This window comes from Euleptes europaea, chromosome 6 (assembly GCF_029931775.1).
Source record: "Euleptes europaea isolate rEulEur1 chromosome 6, rEulEur1.hap1, whole genome shotgun sequence".
Taxonomy (NCBI): Eukaryota; Metazoa; Chordata; class Lepidosauria; order Squamata; family Sphaerodactylidae; genus Euleptes; species Euleptes europaea.
Window position 1 is genome coordinate 101,458,616 of NC_079317.1, and position 24,624 is coordinate 101,483,239.

General features: G+C 47.0%; 1 protein-coding gene across 1 annotated transcript; it reads left to right on the top strand.

The window, feature by feature from the left end:
- The first annotated feature begins 10,504 nt into the window (after positions 1–10,504).
- On the top strand, positions 10,505–17,260 carry LOC130479606 (sphingomyelin phosphodiesterase 5-like). The gene is made up of 7 exons (XM_056852001.1): positions 10,505–11,473; positions 12,979–13,051; positions 14,131–14,271; positions 14,370–14,459; positions 15,256–15,319; positions 15,640–15,790; positions 17,156–17,260. The coding sequence occupies exons 1-7, from the start codon at positions 10,505–10,507 to the stop codon at positions 17,258–17,260; spliced, it is 1,593 nt and encodes a 530-aa protein (XP_056707979.1).
- Positions 17,261–24,624: the final 7,364 nt, after the last annotated feature.

The following is a 24,624-nucleotide window of genomic DNA, read 5'->3' on the forward strand; positions in this document are numbered from 1 at the left end:
AAGAGCCTCCCCCAAAGGACCACCATGCCCAAGGTGAGTGCTTTGTAAAGGGACAGCAAGGCCAGAACATGAAGGACCTGATGAGGAAACCGGGCTCCTGCCTTTGCGGTGACATGGCAGCTTGTCCCAGCCCCAGACAGGAGGAGGAAGGAGAATTCCTCTGGCCTCTTTTGACAGGTACCACAACTCCAGGGAGCCTGCTCTAAACCAAGCCAAGATCAGAACAAGAAGGTGTCCATCGCTTGGTTTCAGCCTGGAGGTGGCAGAGTGTGGATGCACCCAGCAAAGGATTTATTCTGAAATAGCCAACGCAGCTGGAACGATAGGAATGGCTCCCCAATGGTTGTTGATTCTCTGGGTGTATCCTCGACGTGGTCGGATATTAGGTAACACAGACATATCTCCTTTAATTGTCCTTGTCCTTCTCCTCCTCATTTTAATTCCGCTAATCATCTGTTGGTGATTTCCTTTTTCTTTTTTGAGACTGCAAAACCACCTCACTTGCTTTGTTTCTGTTGTTCAACTCTTATCTTCCCAGCTGATCAACAAACTCTGTTGCTTTTTGAAATGCTTGAAAGCATTCTGTGTCTTTCTGATCTTTAGTTAGGTTTAATCTAGCCATCTGCCATCATGTGCTAGAACGTCTTGTTTGTGTCAAGTACAAAATCTATACGATTGTCCATTTATACAGAGTGTAATTGGGAAAAGGTGTCTTACTACGATATGTTCCCATGCAACAATGGTGCGAGGTGAGAACAAAGTGGCTGATTCCTCAGCAGTTTCACCATTTCTGTATACGTCAGGAAAATGCTGGACCACCTGACCAAAATCCAGCCCAGGGTCAGGGTGTGCTTAGATTCAACAGGCTTCAGCACACCCGGCTCCATCTTGGAATTGCTATCTCTCTGTTTAACAGCATTCATGTTAATTTGATTTGTTTAGAAAGGATGTGTAATGTTGAAATAGCTTTGCTTTTTTCTCATGTGAAATGGGCCACTTCACTGATGAGGGAACTGCAGCTGAAGTATCGTGACCAGGCAGGTCTGATTTCAGCCCAACATTGCTGACACTTTGGGGCACATCTACAAGGAAGGGTGCTTTTTGGCTAGTAGTGAGGTTCCCTCTTGCCTGAACAGCTGATCGACACAGGAGATGGCATTTGTATGGAAAGCTGCCTAGTGTGAGAAGGGTAGGGTTGCCAGGTCCCTCTTCGCCACCGGTGGGATGTTTTGGGGGCGGAGCCTGAGGAGGGCGGGGTTTGTGGAAGGGAGGGACTTCAATGCCATAGAGTCCAATTGCCAAAGCAGCCATTTTCTCCAGGTGAACTGATCTCTATCAGCTGGAGATCCATTATAATAGCAGGAGATCTCCAGCTAGTACCTGGAGGTTGGCAACCCTATGCAGATGACACCCAGCTGTATTTCTCCTTAACAGCTATGTCAGATGGGTCTGTGGAAGTCCTGAATATGGGCCTTGCGAAGTTAATGGGATGGATGAGGGCTAATGAACTGAAGCTCAATCCAGACAAGACCATTTCTGTCCCAAACTCTATCGGCTGGAGATCAGTTGTAACAGCAGGAGATCTCCGGCTAGTACCTGGAGGTTGGCAACCCTAGAGAAGGAGGAGAATCTATGCAGACACCGCCCCACCTCTACCTGAGGTGTTGGGAGGTGGGATTCTGGGAGAAAGTGGTGGATCCTACCAGAGGAGGTGACTCCAAGACATCTCCTGTTAAGAGGATGAGGCACAGAAAGACCTGGTCCATCTGGCAGAACCCAGGCCCCTCTGTTCAGAGCACAGTTCCACTAAGAGCAGTGTCTTCTCAGAAGCCAGACTCCAAGGAGGCCAAGTAATATTGCTAAGTATCACGAGCAAGTGGGAAGTGATTCACAGTAAAGGAGAAGGTTGAGATGCTGTACCAAGCAGGCAGAACTACCAATCTGCAGAGAGCTCCTCCCTCTGCTTGAATAAGTCCAAACAGAAGGGATGCTAAATGGCCTCATCAGATAAGAAGGGTAGGGCACTAACAAAATGATCTCTTATTGTCATCTCCCAGCCTCTGCATGTAGCCAGGCACTGCTTCCTCTCATTGCTTATTCACCGTTTATTGATAAGGGCTGTTGCTGAGGATGAGGGAGGGGAAGCGAACTGGGGAGGCAGAAGGTCTCTCCAGCTGATGATGGAAATCCAAATATCAACTTGCTGCAGTTTAGGGAGAGGGGGTGGGGAATTCAGGATGGACTCAGGCAAGTCCAGCCTACCTAGTTATTTTAATGGTGGCCCTAGCCTACTTAGTTATTATTATCCTGGAATCTCATCCAAGTTCTGTGGAAAAGATTGTGTCATTGATAATGGCTTTGAGCACATGTCTAGTTCTTACATTGTGCTTGTGGCAGAGAACATTACTCTGGATTATAGTCAGTCAATCATATTTATTACGGTTATGGACCATCAAAGCAAACACAGTACTGCAAAATATATGGTAAAACACAAATATTCAGGATAAAACAAAATTCAAATATTTAAAAAAATAGACATTACTGAAATAATCAATATACAGACATTCATAGGGTTGATACAAAATAACCATCGATAAATTCCAAACAATATTCATCCCATACTTCCGTAGCTATTGTATAGATTTGGTCCAGCACTATTTTATTTTTATTGCTAACCAAGCAAATGTAGCAACTCCATTTGTTAAAACCTCACTTGTATCTAACAGTAATAATTTAAGGCATGGTTTCCTCAAGGCTTGGATTATAGTCAGTTGAAAGGAGTACTGGTTGGGTGTCAACCTTCTTCCTGAGTTAAAATTCCACTTCTGCTCCCATTGCAGAAGGTACCATAGCTGAGGGTTTGTACACCAGTACAGAGCTTTTTGACAGACATACCGTGTTTCCCCGAAAATAAGACACTGTCTTATATTTATTTTTCCTCAACAAGACACACTATGCCTTATTTTCGGGGGATGTCTTATTTTTTATTACCATAAGTACGGTATGTGTCCCGAGTCCGCGACCTGGGGCGGACCCTCGGGACTGCGCCTCGCCCCCACTGCCACACCGGGGGACCCTCCGGGAGAACCCCAATGCCTGGGGAGGCAACCCCACTTACCAGGCCGGGGAGAAGAGGAAGCGAGGGCGTCCGAGCCCGCCGGATGCAGAGCCGGAGGGGGAAACGGGGGGAGGCCGAGCGCCCACCTTGCACCTCGGGGGGAAGTGGGCCGGCCCGAGGCAGACGGCACGGGTCCTGGGGGTGGGGGGACAACCCGGGGGACCCGACAGAGGCCAAAGCTCGGCCCCCGCGTTCCAGCGGGGGAGCGCGAGTCCACCGCGAGTGGCGGCAGATTGCGGGGGGAGCCGTCGGTGGGAGAGGGGAGAAGACGGGGAACGGGAGTGATCGTCCCCTGGGAGGTCGGGGCCCGAGCGCGGGACCAGGGGAAGACTGAGCCCAACGGCCCACGGAGGGCGGGGCTCAGGGGAGCTTAGTCTCTCTCTAGCCACGCCTATCACTATGTCTTATTTTCGGGGTATGGCTTATATTGTGCAAATGCTTGGAAATCCTGCTACGGCTTATTTTATGGGTATGTCTTATTTTCGGGGAAACACGGTATTCTGGGAATTTAACTAGCAGATGGGGAACCTGATTTGGATTGGGACTGCAGCACACAGAGAATAGGGGTTTAAGCCTCCTGTTGAAGAAATGTACGTATAAACGATGGCTACACATACATTTCCCCAATGAGGCAAATAGTTCCTCCACTAGAGTCATTTTAGTTCAGGAAAATGGCATGGGGGGACGCTGAAGTCTCTTCTCTCTGTATGCTGCAGTCCTGATCTGAATCAGACCCCTGAACACCTGGAAACTGACTTCCCAGAACAGAACTCCAGGTGCCCATCTGATCCAGAGTCCTCTGGGCAGCCACATAAATAAGTAAATCGGCTCTGAGAGATTTGCAAGGGTGGCCCCAGGATTACTTATTCATTTATTAACTTCATTTATACCCCACTCTTCTCAATGGGGGACCGGTAGCAACTCTCAACATTGTTCTCCTCTCCTCCATTTAATCCTCACAACGACCCTGTGAGGTAGGTTATGCTGAGAGTATGTTCTTGACCCAAGGTCACCCAGCAAGCTTTTATGGTAGTGGGAGTTTGAACCTGGGTCTCCCAGATCGTAGTCTGATACCCAGAGGCCCCCAACCTTTTTGAGCCTGTGGGCACCTTTGGAGGTCTGACACAGGATGGTAGGTGACACCAAAAAATGGCTAGCACAGCAGGGGGAACTGACCACAAAATGGGCTACCACAGGAGGAAAAGCCACACATAAACACACACACACACACAGAAAGCCCAATGGAGGGGACAAGAAGAGGTTTTTTAATGCGCTCGGAAAGTGCTATGAGAGGATAGAGCCATGTCGTGGTGGCAGCTGCCCCTGAAACAACATTACTCAAATCTGCATAGCCAATCAGATCTCCAGTGGCCAACTGGATGGACTGTTGGGCAGGAACCCCACCTGGCCTCTCCCACTTTCTAAAAACACTTGGCAGGGTGCCAGGAAAACTGTTGAATGGTGCCATGGTGTCTACTAACCACTGCAAGTTGGTACACTATTGAGAGGGGAGAATAAGAAGTTGCAAGGGGAGGGGGAGGAGGTTCTTGGCCAAGGTCAAGAGATGGGTGGGGTGTCCTTGGAAGAAAAGAGATCCCAAAGAGCAGGGCTGATTCTCGCGAGCTTTTCGGAAAGAGGCAGTTCCTCAAATTTCATCTTTTTCAAAATAAATAAATAAAATAAAGAACCAAAAAAATAATAATTTACTCAACAAATCAATATTTACTTTAGCGTACGCAGGTCTACATTTTCATTGCAACGGATGTTTGAGCCTCCATTAGGTGATAGGTGATTTCAGATGTGCATGTTGATTTTGTTCCTGATTGTTGTGCAGCTTCTTGTTCGCCCAGTGCCACTTCCATATCCTCCTCAGTGGGGACTGTTGAATAATGGTCCCTTGTCAGTTTCCTCTTGGGATGTGTAGTCATGTGCCTTCTGTTTCATCTCTGTGTGTGCCCATCTGATATGATTACCGCTTATGAACGAGGAGCTACCTCCTAGGACACCACTGCTTTCTTCGATCACTGCTCGCTGCCATAAATATGAACGTGGTCATTGTTATGCAGGGGTGGAAGTTTTTTACAGTACATCATCATAACATTGTTCTGTTTGGCCTGATATTTCCTCTGCTGTATATGCACATGAATTAACCCCCCTCGACAATCCATTTTGACTAACGTGGGCAGTCTTGTCTTCAGTTCTCTATTGTACAAAGTTCATCAGGGGACAGCCCATGTTTTAATAGGGACATGTTCTTTAATAGGGACATAAAAGAATCAGCTTCAGACTTCGCAGCCTATTGCAGCATCTTTTTTATTACTTGGTTTCTTTTCGCCACACATCCGATCGAATGTGGGCAGGGAGGACTTGCTGTTGCCTGCTCAAAATGTTCCTTTCTCTCTGTTAAAATTCTTCCATTCCAAAATGACCTTCATGTACTCTTGGTGACATTTTTGCAACTCTAGCAACCACTGCTTTAGACGCCCCCCCCCCCTCCGCCTGCTTTGGGACTTGAAAAGGCATTGGGGGAAGGGGGGACAAGAGTACCTCACCCTGCCACACTGTGGGATCAGGTCCTCATGGCATTTTTAAATTACCTTCAAATGGCGGAGGTATACTTGAGTCAGAACCATGGATGCTGTCCCATCTAGCTTGGCCCATAATGTTCCCAAATTGGAAGACTGGTTTCAGCAGCTTCCAATTAGTCACAGGCTCTTCCACCGTTTTACATTATGTTTTAACTCTGACTGAAATTGTACCTCCCAAATGTCTCATTTTTACAAGGGCGAACTATTCTTCAGACATTTGCAATACGCATTTAGGATCGGCTTGCTCCCCCTCTGTTAATTGTAGGCTGTTGAAGACATCAAAAGATTCACACCCAGCAACTATAAAGAAATGAAGCTACCTTTTGTGTGTCTTCTGGGTCATTGGCACATACTGCAAGAAATATAGAGAAAAACAAGGGGGGGGGGACCTACAGGTTCTTGTGGGGAGCATCTCATTTTCCCCTTCCCCACTATTTCCTCTTTTCTTTGCTCTTCAAGCCCCTGTAGCCTCACCCCTTTTCTTTCTTCTTCCTCTCTTTCCCACTCACCCATCAGTCGACCTGTGTTTTTTCTACCCTCGTCTTCAGTTTTATCTTCCAAAACTCGATGGTTTCCATGCAGAGGTTGCTAGAGCGTCCATGTCAGTTCTGGGTAAACCCTGAAGTGATGTAGGCGTGTTGTATGGGCACGCGTTGTCCGCTGGCCCTCAGCTGGTCGGCAGGTAGCCCTGTGGATTGGAGGGATCTTACCCGCCGCCACCGGGCACTTGGCAACCCTACAATGGTTGCCAGGCTTCCAAGCAATGTAATTTGCTGCCGGAAGCACCCGTGGGAGAAAATAGGGGGAAAATGGGGAAAATAGGGGGAAAATGGGGGCAGACACTGGCATCACATCCAGTGAAAAACAAAAGTGATGTATTGGGACGCTCTAAGATTTGCAAAAACTTGAAGGCTTTACCATAGAGTTTTGCTAATCCTAGACCATACCATGATGACAATTCTGTTTTTAACCAGAAGTGACATCAGCGTGCCAGCATGACACTGGCACACCAGTCCCTACCCCTAAATACTCTGGGGGGGGGGGTTGCCAGCTGCAGCCTAGCAACCTTAGCTGGGTCAGGTCCAGTTGAGTTGTACCAGCTGCCAGGCCAGGTCCAATTATGTGGTGCCAACCACATGGGCTGGCCCGGTTGTGTGTTGCTGGCTGCCTGGCCAGGCTGAATTACATAGTGGGGAACCCGCAAGGACTAGCAAGGGGGCACTCTGCTTCCCACTATATTCCCTCACCACACTATTACCTGTCTTCCTCCTCCTGACAGCCCCCATATCGTCAATTTTCTCTGCTTCCTTTTCTCCAACCCACCTACCAACCCACCTTTTTTCTGTCCCTCATCTTCAGCTATACTTATTATTTATTTAATTCATTTATACTCCCCCTTTCTCTACGGTGGGAACCCAAAGATTACATCGTCCCCCTCTCTCCCATTCCATCCTCATAACAATCTTGTGAGGTAGATTAGGCTGAGAGTGTGTGACTTGGCCCAAGGTCAACCAATGAGCTCCATGGCAGAGAGATTTGAAACTGGGGCTTCCAGATCCTAGTCGAAATCCTAATCACTATACCACTGGCTTTTCTGGGGTAATTGATGTTGAACAATAGCAAGCAGCTGGGCTTGAGTGTCATACAGTTTGGGTGGTAGTAAGTAGCCCAGTGGTTGCTGCCAGGCCTGGCTCCAATGAGTCCTCCCTCAAAGGCCAAAACAGCCTTGGAAAGGGCCCTGCCACTTTCCCTGCCTTATACTGACAGAAAACAAGGCTTAAAGGCTCTCGATACTGTTGTGGTTGCCTAGCAATGGCCATTAAAGATATTCATTTCTTAAAGCTACAGGCACTGCTTCCATTATTTTGAGTTTTAACCCAGCCAACGTGTTTTTTAAAGATGTTATATTTTTCTGGAAACCTGTAGCTTTTCTCAGGATGGTGGAAATATACTTCTTGTCTGTTCTTTGATCCTAATTATGATTTAAGAACCCACAGGGACCACGTTGAGAATTAGATACACTGATGTTGTTTGAATTTTTTTACTTATTCTATTATTCAGATTGGTGCTCTGTAATGTTCAGGATAACACAGAGTACCCAGAAAGTAAAATACAGCCACTGTAACACTGGCCCTATTCTGTAAACTGGAAAGTGAAACAACTCCACGAGAAACTGGCGGAAACGAGTTCTGATGAGGCTCTATGATGAGCTTCTCTTAAAGAAACAGCTCCTCACAATGGGACTTTCTTCCTGATGCCATGAGGTTAGGCATTTTCACTCAGGCTCTTCAAGTCTATAACCTCCAACTTTCTTTCTCAGCCCGTGGGAGCACCAGAAGAGCAGATTATCCTCAGTAATTTCCACTTGTCACCACTTGGAGTTGAACTTGAACCTAAAGATTATTAAAACCCCAACTGCCCCAAGTCAGACTACAGATCAGTCCTTGAACATATGCCTGCATGCACGTGTGTGATGAAGAGCCAGGATTTTGGATTATAGAGTGCTTAGAGCAGTAGGCACATGGGTCAGTCACCCCAGGATCTCCTTCCACTCAAAGTGGAAAGTTTTATACTTTTTATTACCAAGTGCAGGTAGTGCGACAAATTTACAGAAAAAGTGGGGGAAAGTCAGAAGTACTGTAAAAATACACAATTTTTAAGTATCTAACACTCAAAATTCTGGAAGAATTCCTTCTTCTGTGAGATAGTTCAGCGCCCCCCCCCCTATCATCACCTGGGCTTGGCTCCTTGGCAAGCTGTAAGGCTGATGTGCTGGCTGGTCCGGTGGGACCCATTTTTCTAGAGTTTTCCTGGGCAGAGAGTTCACTCTTTGGACCAATCAGAAAGTAGGGTGCCAGTTCAAAACTCATGCCAAAGGAAACTTCATAGACGGTTGTACCTTTGTTGTATGCACACCTACTTCTTTTGGATCTGCAGGCTTCAGGGAATGTGCCCCACCCCTGGGACAGCACCTGGAGATTTGCCTACAAAATATGCAGTGGGCGCTGGCTTGTTTATTGTGCAGAGCCAAGAAATGGGGCCCAATCCCTCTCTGCCACCTCCACAGTCCTAGACCTGCCATGTGGAAGTGCACCTCTGCAGGACCTTTATGGGTTGTGTGAATCTGGCTGTCAGTCCTGCCTCTGCAGCTTCTTTCTTTCTTTCTTTCTTTCTTTCTTTCTTTCTTTCTTTCTTTCTTTCTTTCTTTCTTTCTTTCTTTCTTTCTTTCTTTCTTTCTTTCTTTCCCCCCCTGTTCTTAGAACGAGGTCTTGAAAAACAAAACCATAAAACTTAAATAAGACCCATCTCTAAAAGCACCTCCCTTCGTCTCTTCTCTGCCTCCTACAGAAAACGAACAGCAAAATAAATAGGTTGAGGGTCAGAATCCTCTAAGAGGAACTGAGGCTTTTGCTCCAAAGATGCTCGAGAAGATGTGGACCATTTGTTAAAACATGGTATAATCCATTTTAGCCTAAGTTGGTATACGTAAGGACAGAGCAAAAGGATATGTACCAAGGAATCCACTGACTGAAGAGGGCAGGGACACAGCCGGCCTGAAAAAGGGATCTTTAGCATACGGCCCAGCAAACCTCTGCCACCTCTGCCTCTGGCTGTGTCCAGCCAGGGAGGATGCTTGCAAGACCAGTCTTGGCAAACCCTGAGGAGCTGGCAGATAGGAAGAAGCTACTGGCATGTCAGAGGACTCTGGCATGTGGGGAGATCCTCCTGGTCAAGAAAGAATAGAATGTGGTGGAAGTACATCTTTCACTCCCTTAGTAGGGGCATAATGGTCTTCCTCCTGGGAGATCCTTGGGGTGGGGAGGGGGGGAGTATGAACATTGCCATGCTGCAGGCCCAGACATTTCTCTGTTCCCAGAATTGGCTCACCCTCAGCCTTGGCTGTCATGGGAGAGACGGCGCTGAGGTCTTCTTCTCTCCATGAGAGCATGGAGACTTTTAGCCCCCTCTGCAGCTGGTGCCTTGGAGCACGGGGCCAGGGCTAGCCAGTTTGAATCTTGGGGGTGGTGGTGGTGCTTAACCCAGCCACAAAGCCAGCACAGGGCCAGGATTTCATCCCCTTCCATACACTATGTACCACACTCACCTGTGTTAGACGCAGAAGCCAAGAAGGTTTTTAAAAACATGCTTCTTATAGTTAAAATATTTATATCTCACTTCTTTGCAGAATTGTAACCGAGGAGGCTTATGGTATATTAAAACTACAATAACCAAGAATCTTTAAAGCACTATTCCCTACAAATAACCCTACCCCAGCCCAAATTCTGTCACACTAAAAGAAGACCCCCCCCCAAAAAAGAGGGGGCATCGAACAATACAACACCTTGGAGTAAAACAACAGCTTTCAACAAGGGCTTAATAAAGCAGGCATGATACTTAAAAAAAAAAAGTCCTCTCTACTATATTTTTTTTGCCATCGAGTCACAGCTGACTTTTGGTGACCCCTTAGGGTTTTCAAGACAAGAGATGTTAGAAGGTGGTTTGCTATTAGGTGATCTAAAATACTTGGGAGCTGGCACTGCCCCAAAACTGTCATTACACCTAGGGTTGCCAGCTCTGGGTTGGGAAATACCTGGAGATTTGGGGGGGGGGAACCTGAGGAGGGCAGGGTTTGGAGAGGGGAGGGACTTCAATAGGGTTCCTCCGCTATCCCCAGCCCTTCACTCTTTCTCTCTTGCAGCACCTGGCACAAAGTGACGGACAGTGACCCAAACATCAGCCTTTGCAGCCCATTCACAGCTCAGAACAGCTTCTCCAGACAGTACAAGTACCACCCAAGATGGGTCCGCGAGAGTCTCCTTTCTCCAGCTGCTTTTTGGGGAGTGTGGATATCATAGTCAGAAGAATCATGAACTTCAGCTATTGGTCCTTGAACAAGCTGCTGGCCTTGAAGCCAACCACAGCGGAGAAGCAGGCGTACCAGCGCCAGCGATGCCTGCCATATGCCCTGTGGGTCTTATGTAAGGGCCTCATCTTCCTGTTGCTCCTGTTAGCCTCTTTACCTTCCACTGTGCTGTGCCTGCCGGTGTGGCTTCTCCTCCAGGTTGCCCGCCGTCCTTTTGCTTACCAGCACATGCCCAGGCAGACTCCACCAGAAGAGTGGATGCTTCCTGGTAAGGCCAAGCACTTCCACTTTGTCAGTTCCAACGTTTGCCTCCTGCCTGACGGCTTGGCCAAATACAGTAACCTGGGACAGACCCAGGAGCGTTCGGAACAGATTGCCCAAGGATTTGTGCAGGCTGCAAGCCGCGTCGTTCCACCGTGTGATGCAAACTCCAGAGGCAACTTCTACAATGGCTTTGACATCTCCATTGGGAAGACGTACGGGGCCACCGAATCCAGCTCCTATAGGATTGACGTTGATACGGCCATCAAGATGCCCCTTGATGAGGAAAAGGCCACTTCGCCATGGGAGATCATTGCCTCCTTTCCCCCAAATGTAGACTTTTTGTGCCTGCAGGAGGTTTTTGACGAGGATGCAGCAGCCTGCCTGCGCCAATCCCTTGGCCCCTACTATGAGCACATCATCTACGATGTGGGCTTCTATGGTTTCATTTGCTGCTCTGCCTTGAAATGGCTCAGTTGCTCAAAACTCTGTGGCTACTGGAAACGGCTCAACTGCTTGAAACTGCTCAACAGCGGGCTTTTCCTGGCCAGCCGTTACCCTGTGCTGGCTGTGCAGTACCACTGTTACCCCAATGGTAGAAACTTGGATGCCCTTTCTGCCAAAGGATTGCTCTGTGTTCAGGTGAGGGGCAGCATCTGTGGGGCAGGGACAGACATAAAACTGTGTTATATTGAGTCAGACCATTGATCTATCAAGGCACACATTGTTGATACTCAGAGTTATGCCATGTTTTAATAAATGGTCCACATTTTCTAGAGCAACTTCACAGCAAAAGGTCCAGTTCCTCCTAGAGGACACTGACCCTCAATGTACTTATTATGTTGCTTGTTTTTTAGAGGCTGCAGAGAAGCGTCGAAGGGAGGTGTTTTTAGATATGGGTCTCATATAAATTTGTGGTTTTATTGTTCAAGACCTCAGCCTAAGAACAGGTGGAATTAAAGAAAGATACTCTGATGGGCAGCAGCTCTCCAGAATCTCAGGCAGAGTTTTCCCCATCACATACTATTTATTTATTTGCTTCTTTTATACCTCATTGCTCTACTGTCCTCCATTTTATCCTCACAACAACCCTGTGAGGTAGGTTAGGCTGAGGGTGTGTGACTGGCCCAAGGTCACCCAGCAAGCTTCCATGGGAAAGTGGGGATTTGATCCTCATCCACCAGGAAATGAAGCTGGGACCTCCTGCATGCAAAGTAGATGCTTTAGCACTGAGCCACAGTCCCTCCCACACTATTCATTGTCCTACAAGGGTCAATAATTGCTTAGCACCCAGCTAGAAAGAATCAAACCAGCTTACAATCACCTTCCCTCCCCCTCCCCACAACAGACACCCTGTGAGGTAGGTGGGGCTGAGAGAGTGTGACTAGCCCAAGGTCACCGAGCTGGTTTCATGTGGAGGAGTGGGGAAACAAATCCAGTTCACCAGATTAGCCTCCGCCGCTCATGCGGAGGAGTGGGGAATCAAACCCTGTTCTCCAGATCAGAGTCCTCTGCTCCAAACCACCGCTCTTAACCACTACACCACGCTGAAAGAAGAAGAGTTGGTTTTTATACCCCACTTTTTCTCTACCTTTAAGGAGTCTCAAAGGGGCTTACAATTGCCTTGCCTCCCCCTCCCCACAACAGACCCCTTGTGAGGTAGGTGGGGCTGAGAGAGTTCTGAGAGAATTGTGACTTAACCCACCCAGCTGGCTTCATGCAGAGGAGCGGGGAAACAAACCTGGTTCACTAGGTTAGAGTCTGCCACTTATTTAGAGGAGTGGGGAATCAAACCTGGTTCTCCAGATAAGAGTCCACCGCTCTTAATCACTACACCTTAAGGATAGGCTGTTGGCACATGTGTGTGTGTGTGTGGGGTGGGGTGGGGTGGGGTGGGGTGGGGTGGGGGCTTAGAAGCCAAAAATGCAATGCTGGGGGCAAGACAGGCACCTCCTTGCTTCCACCTGGCTGGTGTTGGAGGTGGGAATGCATAACAGTCTCCTTAAAGAGTAAAGTCACAGCATATCCTTAGTTCTGCACCAAGTCCACAGTGGTTGCTTGAGATGCACATTTTTCACACTTGGGGTTTCGCACTTGCCCCTGTGTGATGTTCTGCCTGCAATTACTTCTTGATTTGCATGTCTCAGGTTCAGCTGGGAGTTTCCCAAGGGCAAAGGATTGTGGGATACATATACTGCACCCACCTTGATGCCAACACAGGTAAGTGTGAGCTATTTCCTGTAGCAGACAGGCTTGTATTACTGACTATATGGCTGATGGTTGTGAGACAGAAGGCGTGCTGGGTGTTCCTAGAGACTGACTCCCTTGGCTGCCTCCTGGAATTGCTGTGTCAACCTTACTGTCTAGCAGGTCAAGCCAGAATCTGGTCCTTAAGAGCCTTAAAATCTGTGCCAAAGTCAGGAAAAATGCCTATTGAACCCAGTACTCTGTCCCTGATGGTGGCTAGCCAGGTCCCCCACTACAAGCTAACTAGCAGTTGAAGTTGGTGATGGTGTTGGATCTGATGGTCAAACGTATGCTGCCTTAGAATATGGAAACTGCACATTTATCCATTGTGGTTAATAGCCACCAATATGGTAACATCCGATTTTAAAATAAAAAAATGGCTTGAAACATCTTATGGCAGTGAGTTCCCTAGACTATGACTATCAACTTTGTAGTGTAACTTATATAATTCTTAGCCTACTTATTCCCCACTGAAGAGGAACACATGAAGCTGCCAGGGAGAGTCTGTCTATCTACAGTATTGTTTGCGAAGAATAGCAGCAGCTCTTCAGAGTCTTTGGAGGAGGAAAACTAGCTCTGCTATCCAACAGTGTTTTAAGGAGAGTTTTTACAATTGTTTAATATTTTTTTTTTTAAATGCCAGTGTTTCAGCCTGGGATCTTCTGCATGCACTCTCTTCCACAAAAGCTGATTTCCTCCCCCACTCCCCAAACTAGTTTTCTGCAGGGGAGCATGAACCTTTCTCCTGGGAACAGGGTGTGGGCATTCTGTACCTCTTTCCTACTCAGGAACACACTGGTCTTGGGGTTGGAGTAGCACTTGCAGCAGACTGGTGGGGAGGCATGCTTGTGTCCACCTACCCCCCAAAAGGTCTGTGGACTTGCTTCTCGCCTTACCAGTCTCCAGGAGCAGGGAAGGGTTGCTCTGGGTCTTGGGGCTCTCCAAGGGTGGTCTGGAAATGCATCTCTCTCTACCCTTCCCAGCAAGATTTGATGTGCACTTGTGTGAAGGGTGTGCCAAAACGCTAATGCAACTCAATTTCTTCTTCACAGGTGGTGCGCAGATCCGGTGTGACCAGCTAAAGCAAGCTCTGCATTGGACAAAGCAGTTTCAGGAGACAAATGCTCAGCGAGGAGACATTGTGGCCTTTGATGTCTTCTGTGGGGATTTAAACTTTGACAACTGTTCTTCAGGTAGGAGCTGGGCTGGGAAACCAGGAGGGAGGTGCAGAAGACCAACTGGGGTGTCTGGAGATGCCACCTCACTGCCCTGCCCTCTCCTTTTCCCCTAGCTGATGAGTTGGAGCAAGTTCATGAGATCTTTAACCTATACACAGATCCATGTCGCATTGGGCCGCAGCAGGACAAGCCCTGGGCTCTTGGTGAGTGTCTCCTTCAGGCTGCAGGCCTCTCTTCCCCAGGATGCCCCATTTGTCATCCTCTCAAGTATCTAGGGTTGCCAACCTCTAGGTGGCACCTGGAGCTCCCCTAGGGTTGCCAGAAAACCTTCTCCACTGGTGGGAGGTTCTTGGGTTGAAGCCTGAGGAGAGGAGGGACTTCAATGCCATAGATTCCAACTGCCAAAGTGGCCATTTTGTCCAGGTGAACTGATCTCTAAACTGGAGATTAGTTGTTATAGCAGGAGATCTCCAGCTACTACCTGGAGGTTGGCAACCCTAAGCTCCCCACTATTGCAGTTGATCAACCAAGAACAGTTCCCCTGGAGAAAATGGCTGCTTTGGAGGGTGGACTCTATGGCATTATACCCTGCTGAGGTCTCTCTCCTACCCACACCTCACCTTTTCCAGGCTTCACCCCCCTCCAAATCTCCATGTATTTCCCAACCCACAGCTGGCAACTCTACCTGTGTCCCAAAAGGTGGAAGGCACATAGTACCACAGAGGCTCCTTGTGGAGGTCTAGTACTAAAAAGTCTTGTACTGGGTGGGATCCCCACGAGATCCTTGCATGCCCTGGGAGCTTTTTCAAGGTGGGAGAAGAGGCCTTGACAAGAGTGGGGTGTGGTGTAACTGGAAGCTACTAGAGCCCCCTCTTCCTCCCCGCATCCACACCCTATTTTCTTAACCTGGAACTTTCTGATTAGTCATGTGAGGCAAAGCATGAAACTGTAAGGGCAGCATCATGCCAGAGGCTAAAATTACTGCTCTGAATTCCACAGGCACTATGATGAACTCTCTAAAGATCTATGATGAGGCAGTTGCAACCCCAGAGAACATGAAGAGGTAAGGGGGAGACTTGGGATACATGGAGAGCTGCAGAGCTCCTCGGGCTAACAAAGCACCAACCTCTTCACTTGATGGGGAAGGGCGCAGCACTGGGGGCAGCAAATCTCGGGGGGGGACACATGTGTATCGTTACTGCCATATTGATCTCATGGGGGTCTTCTTTGGAGGTCTCTAATGCTTTACGCCAGACCAGGCTGAGGTGGCAGGCCCTTCTGGGGAAGATTATAGTGGAGCACCATCAGGAGAGCTGCAGGTCCACTAAGAACTGTCCCTCTGGGCAGTCTCCTCCTTGTTTATCCTTGCTTATTCACTTCCAGGACGTTGGAGGATGAAAAGGAGAGGGGAAAGTACCTGGAAGGCCCCATTCTGGCAGATGGGCAGCCTGACCTTTCAGCAGTCTGGAGTGAGGGACGCCGCCTGGACTATATCCTTTACCAGGAGCACCATGGCCCTGGGGAACTGAAAGTGGTGAGTTGAGTAGTTGTGTGCATACCAATTCTTGGGGGTGGGGAGAGAGGAGAATGGCATCTCTGTTACCTATGAATTGGGAAGGGCCAAGAGTACTAGCACACTTGCCTGTCTCTGAATGGCTGTTCCGAAGCAGAATCCTTCCATAGAGACCTGGGCGAGTGTCAGCCTAGGCCCTGCAAAGGGATTGGACAAGGGCAGAGACCTGGGAAAAGGACTCTGTGGCAGGAGGCAGAGTGAAATTGTGGAACTCCCTGCTCCAGGATGCGGTGATGGCTACCAACTTAGAAGGCTTTAAGAGGGGAGTGGACATGTTCATGGAGGAGAGGGGTATTCATGGCTACTAGTTAAAATGGATACAAGTCATGATGTGTACCTATTCTCTCCAGGATCAAAGGAAAATGCCAAATATATTAGGTGCTGTGAGACACAGGCAGGATGGTGCTGCTGCAGTCGTCTTGTTTGGGGGCTTCCTAGAGGCACCTGGTTGGCCACTGTGTGAGCAGACTGCTGGACTTGATGGGCCTTGGTCTGATCCAGCATGGCTTTTCTTATGTTCGTATGGACTCCTGTTGGGCCTTTCTGCAGTACCAGGGATGAAATACAACTATGCAGAGTAAGCCCAAAGGAATCCCTAGCTTTCATGCCTCACTAGGGTGGCCAGGTCCTCCCTGGCCACCAGCAGGGGATGGGGTGGGTAGGGTTGCCAGATCCAGGTTGGTAAACTCCTGGGGATTTGGGGATGGTGCCTGTGGAAGACAGAGACCTCTGGAATATAATGCCATAGAGTCCACCCTCCAAAGCATCCATTTTCTCCAGGGGAACTGGTCTCTGTAGTCTGGAGATGAGCTGTAATTCTGAGGGATTCTCAGGTCCTACCTGGAGACTGGTATCCGTACTGCTCACTCTTTGAAGCTGAGAGGGGGAAGGAAGACCCTGTTGAATTCCTCCTTGTAGTACCAGGGAAGAAGAGATGTGGGTGGGGAAATCCCTAGTCAGTTCTCTGCTTAGCTTGACTTTGCTGGGCCAGCTGTTCTCCCTGAACCCCAGGCCCCCCCTTCTGAGCTCATGAACTCTCTCCAAAGCACCGCAGACATCCAAAGTGTGCCTGCTGATTATTCTGGTGATACACACTAGGGTAATGTCTGCTGCTCTAGACACACATGGTGAGGGCAAGGTCAAGCAGTTATATGCCATGCTGGGGCTACCTTCCTGTCAGAAGCTCATGTTTCCTGGATCCAACTGTGTGTGTGGACCTGACGTTTCAGCTGTTCTCCCAGCCATGTTCTCCCAGCTCTTTCCCCCTGGCTGGATTCTCCCTTACTCAGTTCTCTCACTTCTCTGCCTCTCCCTGTTTATCCCCAGGCTGTGGAGAAATTCTCCTTTGTCACCAAGCTGGCCAGCTGCTCCGACCACTTGCCTGTGGGTCTGCAACTCTCTGTGGCTCCGATGGCACATTCCACAGTGTGAACCCTCTCTGCTGCTGTGCAATAAAGACAGGGACGTCTCTAGGTATGGAGCACCAAGATACCCTCCTTGACCCAAAACCCTGCAGTAGAAGGGCTGGCACTGCATCCCCTTTGACAAAGGAGCACCCCTGGTCCAGCATGCGGGCAGCATGGCTCTTGGCCCTCTGCCTCTTTGACAGACAGCAAGAGGTTGCCAATGTGGCAGTGCAAGAGAAGTGGCTTTTGTGGCACCATCGGTTACCAGGGAGTCACACGTGGAGTGGAATGGTGCCCCCCCATATATCCAGACTCCCCCAAGCGAATATTTTTCTTACTTTCTCCATGTGCGGTTTGAATTTGGCAATGATTATTCAAGTATTGCCATGCACGATAGAAAATCACCCAGAATTACTATGTAGCTTATTCAAGTTTATGGCATTGAACAATAAGTGAACACAGATCATTTGCAAATGTCAGGAAACTTCCGTGTCTCCAAACTACTTGTGAAAAACTAGCCCAGAATAAGTTACTCTCTTTAAGCACTTTCCAGCCAGAGACAAGCCTCTGATTTCATTCAGAGAACTAAGAGTTGGTATCACTTCGTCCATTGAAATCAGTGGGACTCAAGCACACTTATGCCCACTGTAAGTAACCACTTCAAAGTGAATTAAACGAATCTTCACTTCAAGGCTGCAAGATGCAACTGTTTGTAAAAATATCTGAAGGACAAATTGCTGACTACCTGCTTAGCTGCTTGCCACGTTACTCCTTACTCATGTAAGGAGAGTCCCTTGAAGCTACCCTGAGAATCTGGGAATTCTACCTCCAAAAATGCCTCCCCCAGAGCTCATTAAAAAAATTGCCATAGGGAAATCCTGGGGAAAGCCGAAAAAGCCTGAATACCTATTCGGCTGATTTGGCGATTGGCTATCCAGCTTCGGCTTTATTCCCAGGTTTTGATATTCAGTAAAACCAAAATCTAATGGTTCCAGACTTACCCGGAGCTGAGGTTGGGGGCCCGTGCGGGAGGAAAAGCGGCAGCAGTTTGGGTGGGGCTGCTGCCTGTGGCGGCAAAAGGGTCCCGGCTGGGTCGCTGCTGGTCCTGGGGCTTCCGGGGCTCAGCCAAATCATGCCCCGGTGGGGGGTTTGAATGAGCCAATGGGGAGCATGGCTGGGCCGGGCTGGAAAAAACTGAGCTGGAGGGGAGTTTTCACTCTGGTCCTCCAGCTCGGCATAAAAGGAGAGGCGGGCCAGCAGCCTGCTTCAGTCCGTCTCCGGCTTTGTCCCACCCACCCTTCCCTCTTTCTAAAAGTCTGCTTGATTGTTAAATTTTGTCACAACTTGGCAGTGTAGTCATGGGACTGGATTTGCTTATGAGGGGCTAGTGGCCTGCGTGCCCCTCTCTGCCATTTTGGGAACCCCAATAAGGGGTTTGGGGTGAAGCTTGGCTCTGGGTGACCAGCTCGGGGGCAGCATAGGAGGGCCTCTACCCAAGTGGCGGGGGAACCACCAAGTGGCTGAAACCCAGGTGATTTCCCAGCTCCGCCATCCTTTGCGCCCCTCCCAGCGGGACTGCTGGGAGGACGGGTTACATCAGTTTGCAAGGTGGCAGCTGATATCCATCCAGTTCCCATGCTACGCCAAGGCACAAAACAGCTGTTTGCCAATAAAAAAGTTGTGGCCATTCCTCCAAAAGTTAATAAGCTATGTCTGAGTCTTTATTGTTAAGGTTATATGAGTTTGAAATTGTTTAAAATGCCGCTGTAACCCTGATAGCTGTCAAGCTCAGGTGTCTACCTCTCGATCTATGTAAAGGATTGCCACGGTTGAAGACTCAACACAGCCCAGGTGCTTGGCTGGGCTAAACACTAATAGCACTAAGGGTCAGCAACCTTAATGTTGCCGAAACTGCTTATTTCGGGTTTATTTTCAGTTCGGGTTTATTGATATGCACAAGTAGTGCCTGCATGTGACTCAGCAAACACCTTGTTGGAAGAAGCATTCCATCCTATGTGTGAGGGAAGGAGGAATGCCTCTTTTAGAATTTAAATACTTTTATTTGTTAAAAAAAGAGACAGCAAGAGATCTGAAGTACAACTTGGTGATCCAGGGAAGTCAGCACAGATTTGTCCTCAACAGGTCCTGCCAGACTAACTTTGTTTCTTTCTTTGATCGAGTGACGAGCTTACTGGATCATGGGAACGCCATCAATGTTGTTTACCAGGATTTCAGTAAAGCTTTTGACACGGTCCCCCATGATGTTCTGATGGGTAAACTGGAGTTTGCGGACTGGACTCTAGGATAGTTAGGTGGATAGGGAACTGGTTGGAGAACCACACTCATACAGTAGTTGTCAATGGTATTTCATCTTGTGAAGACAAGAAAAGCCATTTTGTGTTAGCTTTTAGCTTAGCATCACTATTCTCCATTTTGAATGCCTAGAAACTGCTGCCTTGTAGTTGTGGAGGCCTAGAAGAGTCCATGGATAACAAGATGCAACTGCAGCCTGTTACCAGGTAGATAAGACCCGTTCAAGATCGAGCCAACATACCAGCCTAATTGGAAGCTAGTTTCATCTGTGGGAAGTTGGGAGGGGGGAATGATCTCACTCTTCACTCCTAGGGCCCAGTCTGGCCTGAACCATCTAGAGACTTCTCTCTACCACCATCCCTGATTGGAAGTTATGAGTCATCTGACTAGGGTCCACATTGCCATAGGTTTAGCCATGCTCATTCTATGTTAACTATCTTCATCACCTGAACTGCTTTAGCACGTTATTCTGCTTGACTACAGCAATGCCGCAATGCAAGAAACCAAGGCCTGAACCAGCTTAGCTTAAGCGTGAGAAACCTCAGCTATGTACTAGAGTAGTAAGTATATTTAGAAATACTTTATTTTCTTTGCCAGTGTGCCTTTAAGATTACTGTTCTTGCATTTTAATTAATTGGACTTTTTATTTCTTAATAAACCTTTTCATTTAAAAGATGGTTTGAGTTATTTGACCTGACTCGGTTCCGTTACAACACGGTTGGGGCTCAGGAGAGGGCGGCCAGTCATGATACATCTGATTGGAGGGAGGTGTCCAGTGGGTTTCCACAGGGCTCGGTTCTGGGCCCTGGTACGTTTCAATATTTTTATAAATGATCTAGATGACATCAAATTGGGAGGAGTGGTGAACACACCAGAAGATATAGCATTCAACAAGATCTGAACACATTGGAAAAGTGGGCAAATGTGGACAAGAGGTAATTCAACAGGGATAAGTGCAGAGTTCTACATTTGGGTAAAAAGGAGAAGCATGCATATTGGTTGGGGGATACACTTCTGGGCAACCGTGTGTGTAAACAAGATGTTGGGGTACAGGTGGACCATAAGTTAAATATGAGCAGTCAGCGTGATACAACAGAGGCCAACGTGGTCTTGGGGTGTAACACCAGAGGCATAATAGCCAAATCACAAGATGTCGTATTTTCACTGTACACTGCATTGGTCAGGCCACACCTGGAGTACTATGGGTAGTTCTGGAGGCATCACTTCAAAAAGGATATGGATAAAACAGAGACGGTGCAGAAGAGAGTGACAAGGATGATCAGGGGCCTGGAGGGCAATCCCTATGAGGAAAGGCTGAAGGACTTGGGAATGTTCCATGTGGAGAAGAAGAGGTTGAGGGGGGATGTGATTGCTGTCTTTATATATTTGAAAGGCTGTTGTCACAGGCTTTGACATATCAGCACATGAACTATAAGATTGTGTTGTACATATGCAGCAATTATTCATAGTAAAACGTACAACTACACATACAAACTAACGGCAAACAGAATACAGCAGAGGTTTCTAAGAGAAAAGCCTGGTTATTCATTGTTAGAGGTTTGTGCTTTTACAATTGCAATGTCAGCACAGATGTGACTTTTTTCCTTCTCTATGACTCATTGCCAGCTGGGGAAAGGAAAACAGTTTTCAAGATAACTTTAATTCTTAATATAAGTTTAAACCTCAGGACATTTTAAACCTCATGGCCAGTTCTCATGAGTGAATATTTTCACACAACAACAAGCAGCTATCCAGATGGTATGGTAGACTGGCTGAGATGTAATAATGCAATGTAAGCAATAATTGTGTTTTATGATTTAGATATGTTAACAAGATGCTATTGAGCTATTGATTCATAAATAGGTTTAATCAAAGCGTATTTTACTACAGATGAGAATGGTGTTAAAATTGAATATATAGAGTGATCATAAAGCTCAAAACTGATTGTTTATAGTTAGGAAAATAGCCTGATAGACAGGATGCCCATATTTGGAGATGGAAAGGAAATTTACCTAGCATGGGCAGTAGGAAGGAAATTTTCATTCTTTCAACAAGATCAGCATTATTAATGTGCTTGAAACAGTATAAATACAGGCACAGAAAGGCTAGTTCTTCAGACCTCTCTCAGAGGGTCTCAAGAAGAAGGCTATTGGTATGTATGGCTTTAAATATCTTATTCTAGATATTGTGAATTAGATACATTGAACTAAATCATACTTATTTGACTTATAATTTGAAGTTGGATTTTAAAACTAAATAGTATGTAGAACTTGCTTGCTTTACTGCATACATTGTAAAATACATTGTCACTGCATACATTGTCTATGAATGTGAAGATTTTGTAACTTGCATATACACATTTATATAAATTTTTACTGTAAGTACATCAATAAAAAATACTTACTTTTTAAAAGTAGGTAAAGTCGTTGAGTCCTGCTTAGTGGGTGACTGGCTGAATAAGATAACATATCACTTCTCAGGAAGTGGTCCTTTCTAAGAGCCTGTCACTTCAACAGCACGACCCGCTTCACTGTCACTTAGGGCAGGGAGCTGTTCCTGTTGGCAGCAGAGGATAGGACTTGCAATAATGAGTTTAAATTATCAGTTGAAAGGTAGTAGGAAAAACATTTTCAGTAGTTCAGCAATGGAATTGGCTGCCTAGGGAAGTGTTGAGCTCCCCCTCACTTGCAGTCTTCAAGCTGGATAAACACTTTCCAGGGATGCTTTAGACTGACCCTGCATTGAGCAGAGGGTTGGACTAGATGGTCTGTATGGCCAACTCTATGATCACAGCATAACATAAAATAGACAAATAGAAACATTATTTTAAAATTTATTTTCTCCACAACATTGCAAATAATGTATATTTGATTGCATAATTAACTTCCTTACGACAAATAATTCATAGCAAAATAAGGTTGGACCCCACCATAATTTTCCACTAATGGAGGAAACTTCAATCAGTGGAATGGAGCTTTGATCTTCCCAAAATGCTGTTGCTGCTGGGGGGCAGAAGCAAAATAAGGGGCAAGCAGGAGTCCTGGTGATGTGAAAACCACTCCTCTTCCTGGTAGAAAACGTCATTGTGATTCATCAGTGAGTGATGCTCTATATTTTCATCGATCAGGAATTTGAAGGAGCTTCAGCCATCCCTCCCAAATTAAAAAAAAAATTTTTTTTAGCAGCAGTCAAAATTTTAAAAATTAGTGGTGTCCGTATTGGTTATGATGTCTTTCAAATGACATAACTGAGCACTTGCCAGGTGATAAGAAATTATATCTCATCATCTCATAATGTTTTTGTCTTAAATATGTCAATAATCTGGCACATACAGAATATAGAGAAAAGAATCTTGTAATGGGACCATCTCTTAGTCCAAAGAATGCATGCAAGGGACTTGGTTAGAATATATATTTCTCAGAGCCCCCTCAAGTAGTCCCCTGGTTCCCTGGGTGATCTAAGCATCAGGGATTTTGTACCCCTAGTCCTCTTGACAGCCATTTTAAAATGAACAAAAAGTTTTCAATAAATAATGTGTGCTCCTTCCCAGTTTGCACTGTAGATAATTTAGAGGCATAGGATTAGGTTGTTGAACATCTTTTTCAACTCAGTCCAAACACTGGTATGGGGTGAGACGGGGGATTGGTGGCTAAATCCTCCAGAGGTCCAATTGACATGCCTTTTAAATTACCGTATTTTCCGGCGTACAAGACGACTGGGCGTATAAGACGACCCCCCCATTTTTACAGTTAAAATTTAGAGTTTGGGATTGTCCCGAGTCCGCGGCCTAGGGTCGGCCCTCAGGACTGCGCCCCAACCCCGCGGCCGCCCCTAGACCTCCTGGAGTGGCCCAACCCGAGTCCGCGGCCTGGGGCCAGCCACCGGTCCTCCTGGGGCGGCTCAACCCCCGGGGACATGGACAGAGCGGAGGCGGCTCCCCAGGGAGATTCTCCAGTCCAGCTCGGAATTCAGCATCCAGCGTATAAGACGACACCCAGCGTATAAGACGACCCCCGACTTTTGAGAAGATTTTCCTGGGTTAAAAAGTAGTCTTATACGCCAGAAAATACAGTAGTTAAACTAACTGAACAATCTTTTCAAAGTATAGTCTTGGAGGATGGATATATCTGCAACAATGGAAAAGGCTGTGAATATTTTACTTCTGAAATGGTTCCATAGCCAACATTTCTGGCATGACATCCCCCGTGACTTCTCTCTTTGGTTCCCAACTAAGCTTCTTTTAGGGAAGGGGAGCTGCATTGCCATAGACTGGAGGAACAGAATTGGCTTCAGGAAGAACATCTTCTGCAGAAAATACACCATCTCCACTGGCAGCATAGGGCACATAAACTATGTCCTGAAACAGAGAAAGTAATTCACTATCTGATGCTGGCATAGTCAAGGTGATATTTCTTAATCTCTTCTAACCATCATTAAAGTAATTAAACCCAGTCCCTCTATACCAAGATGTTACCAGTCTGGCTGCCATCACACTTGTGAAGTATGAGGTGGTCTGTGCTATTGTTGTAAATATTGTCCCCCACTTCAAAACTGAATGACTAGACATGTTGGAAAACTACACAGAGTACTTAGTATCAGAGCCTGTGACTGCCTGATTATGCTGAAGCCATTGGAAAAATACAACAAACCCTTGGGGCGAAATGAATTCAGATTTGCTGGAGATGAGCCCTCCTCACCCCCTTCCCATTCTATTCCTTTATTGTTCAGTAGGTTTACTCTGGACTTTGGAATTCCAGTTTAACTAGGAGAATTTGTGAAGGTAGTTCCAAAATTGGAGCCTTTCTTGCTAAAATTACAAAAGTACAAAAAACCATTTTGGACATGGTGAGAAACTCTATTTGCCACGTTGTCCATCCCTGTACCCCTGAAACATGGTCTGCCTGACCTCCCTGCAACCTGAGTAGGATTCTGAGTAGGCTTCTTAGTCCGTAGTAGTTCTAATTCTTTGCTGTCTTGCAATTCCAAGATCCACGGAGATATTTGGTTAAAGAGAATTTCAAAAACATCCTTGCATTTGCCAGTTATTAGCCAAGTTCTTTTAAAAGGTGTTTATTC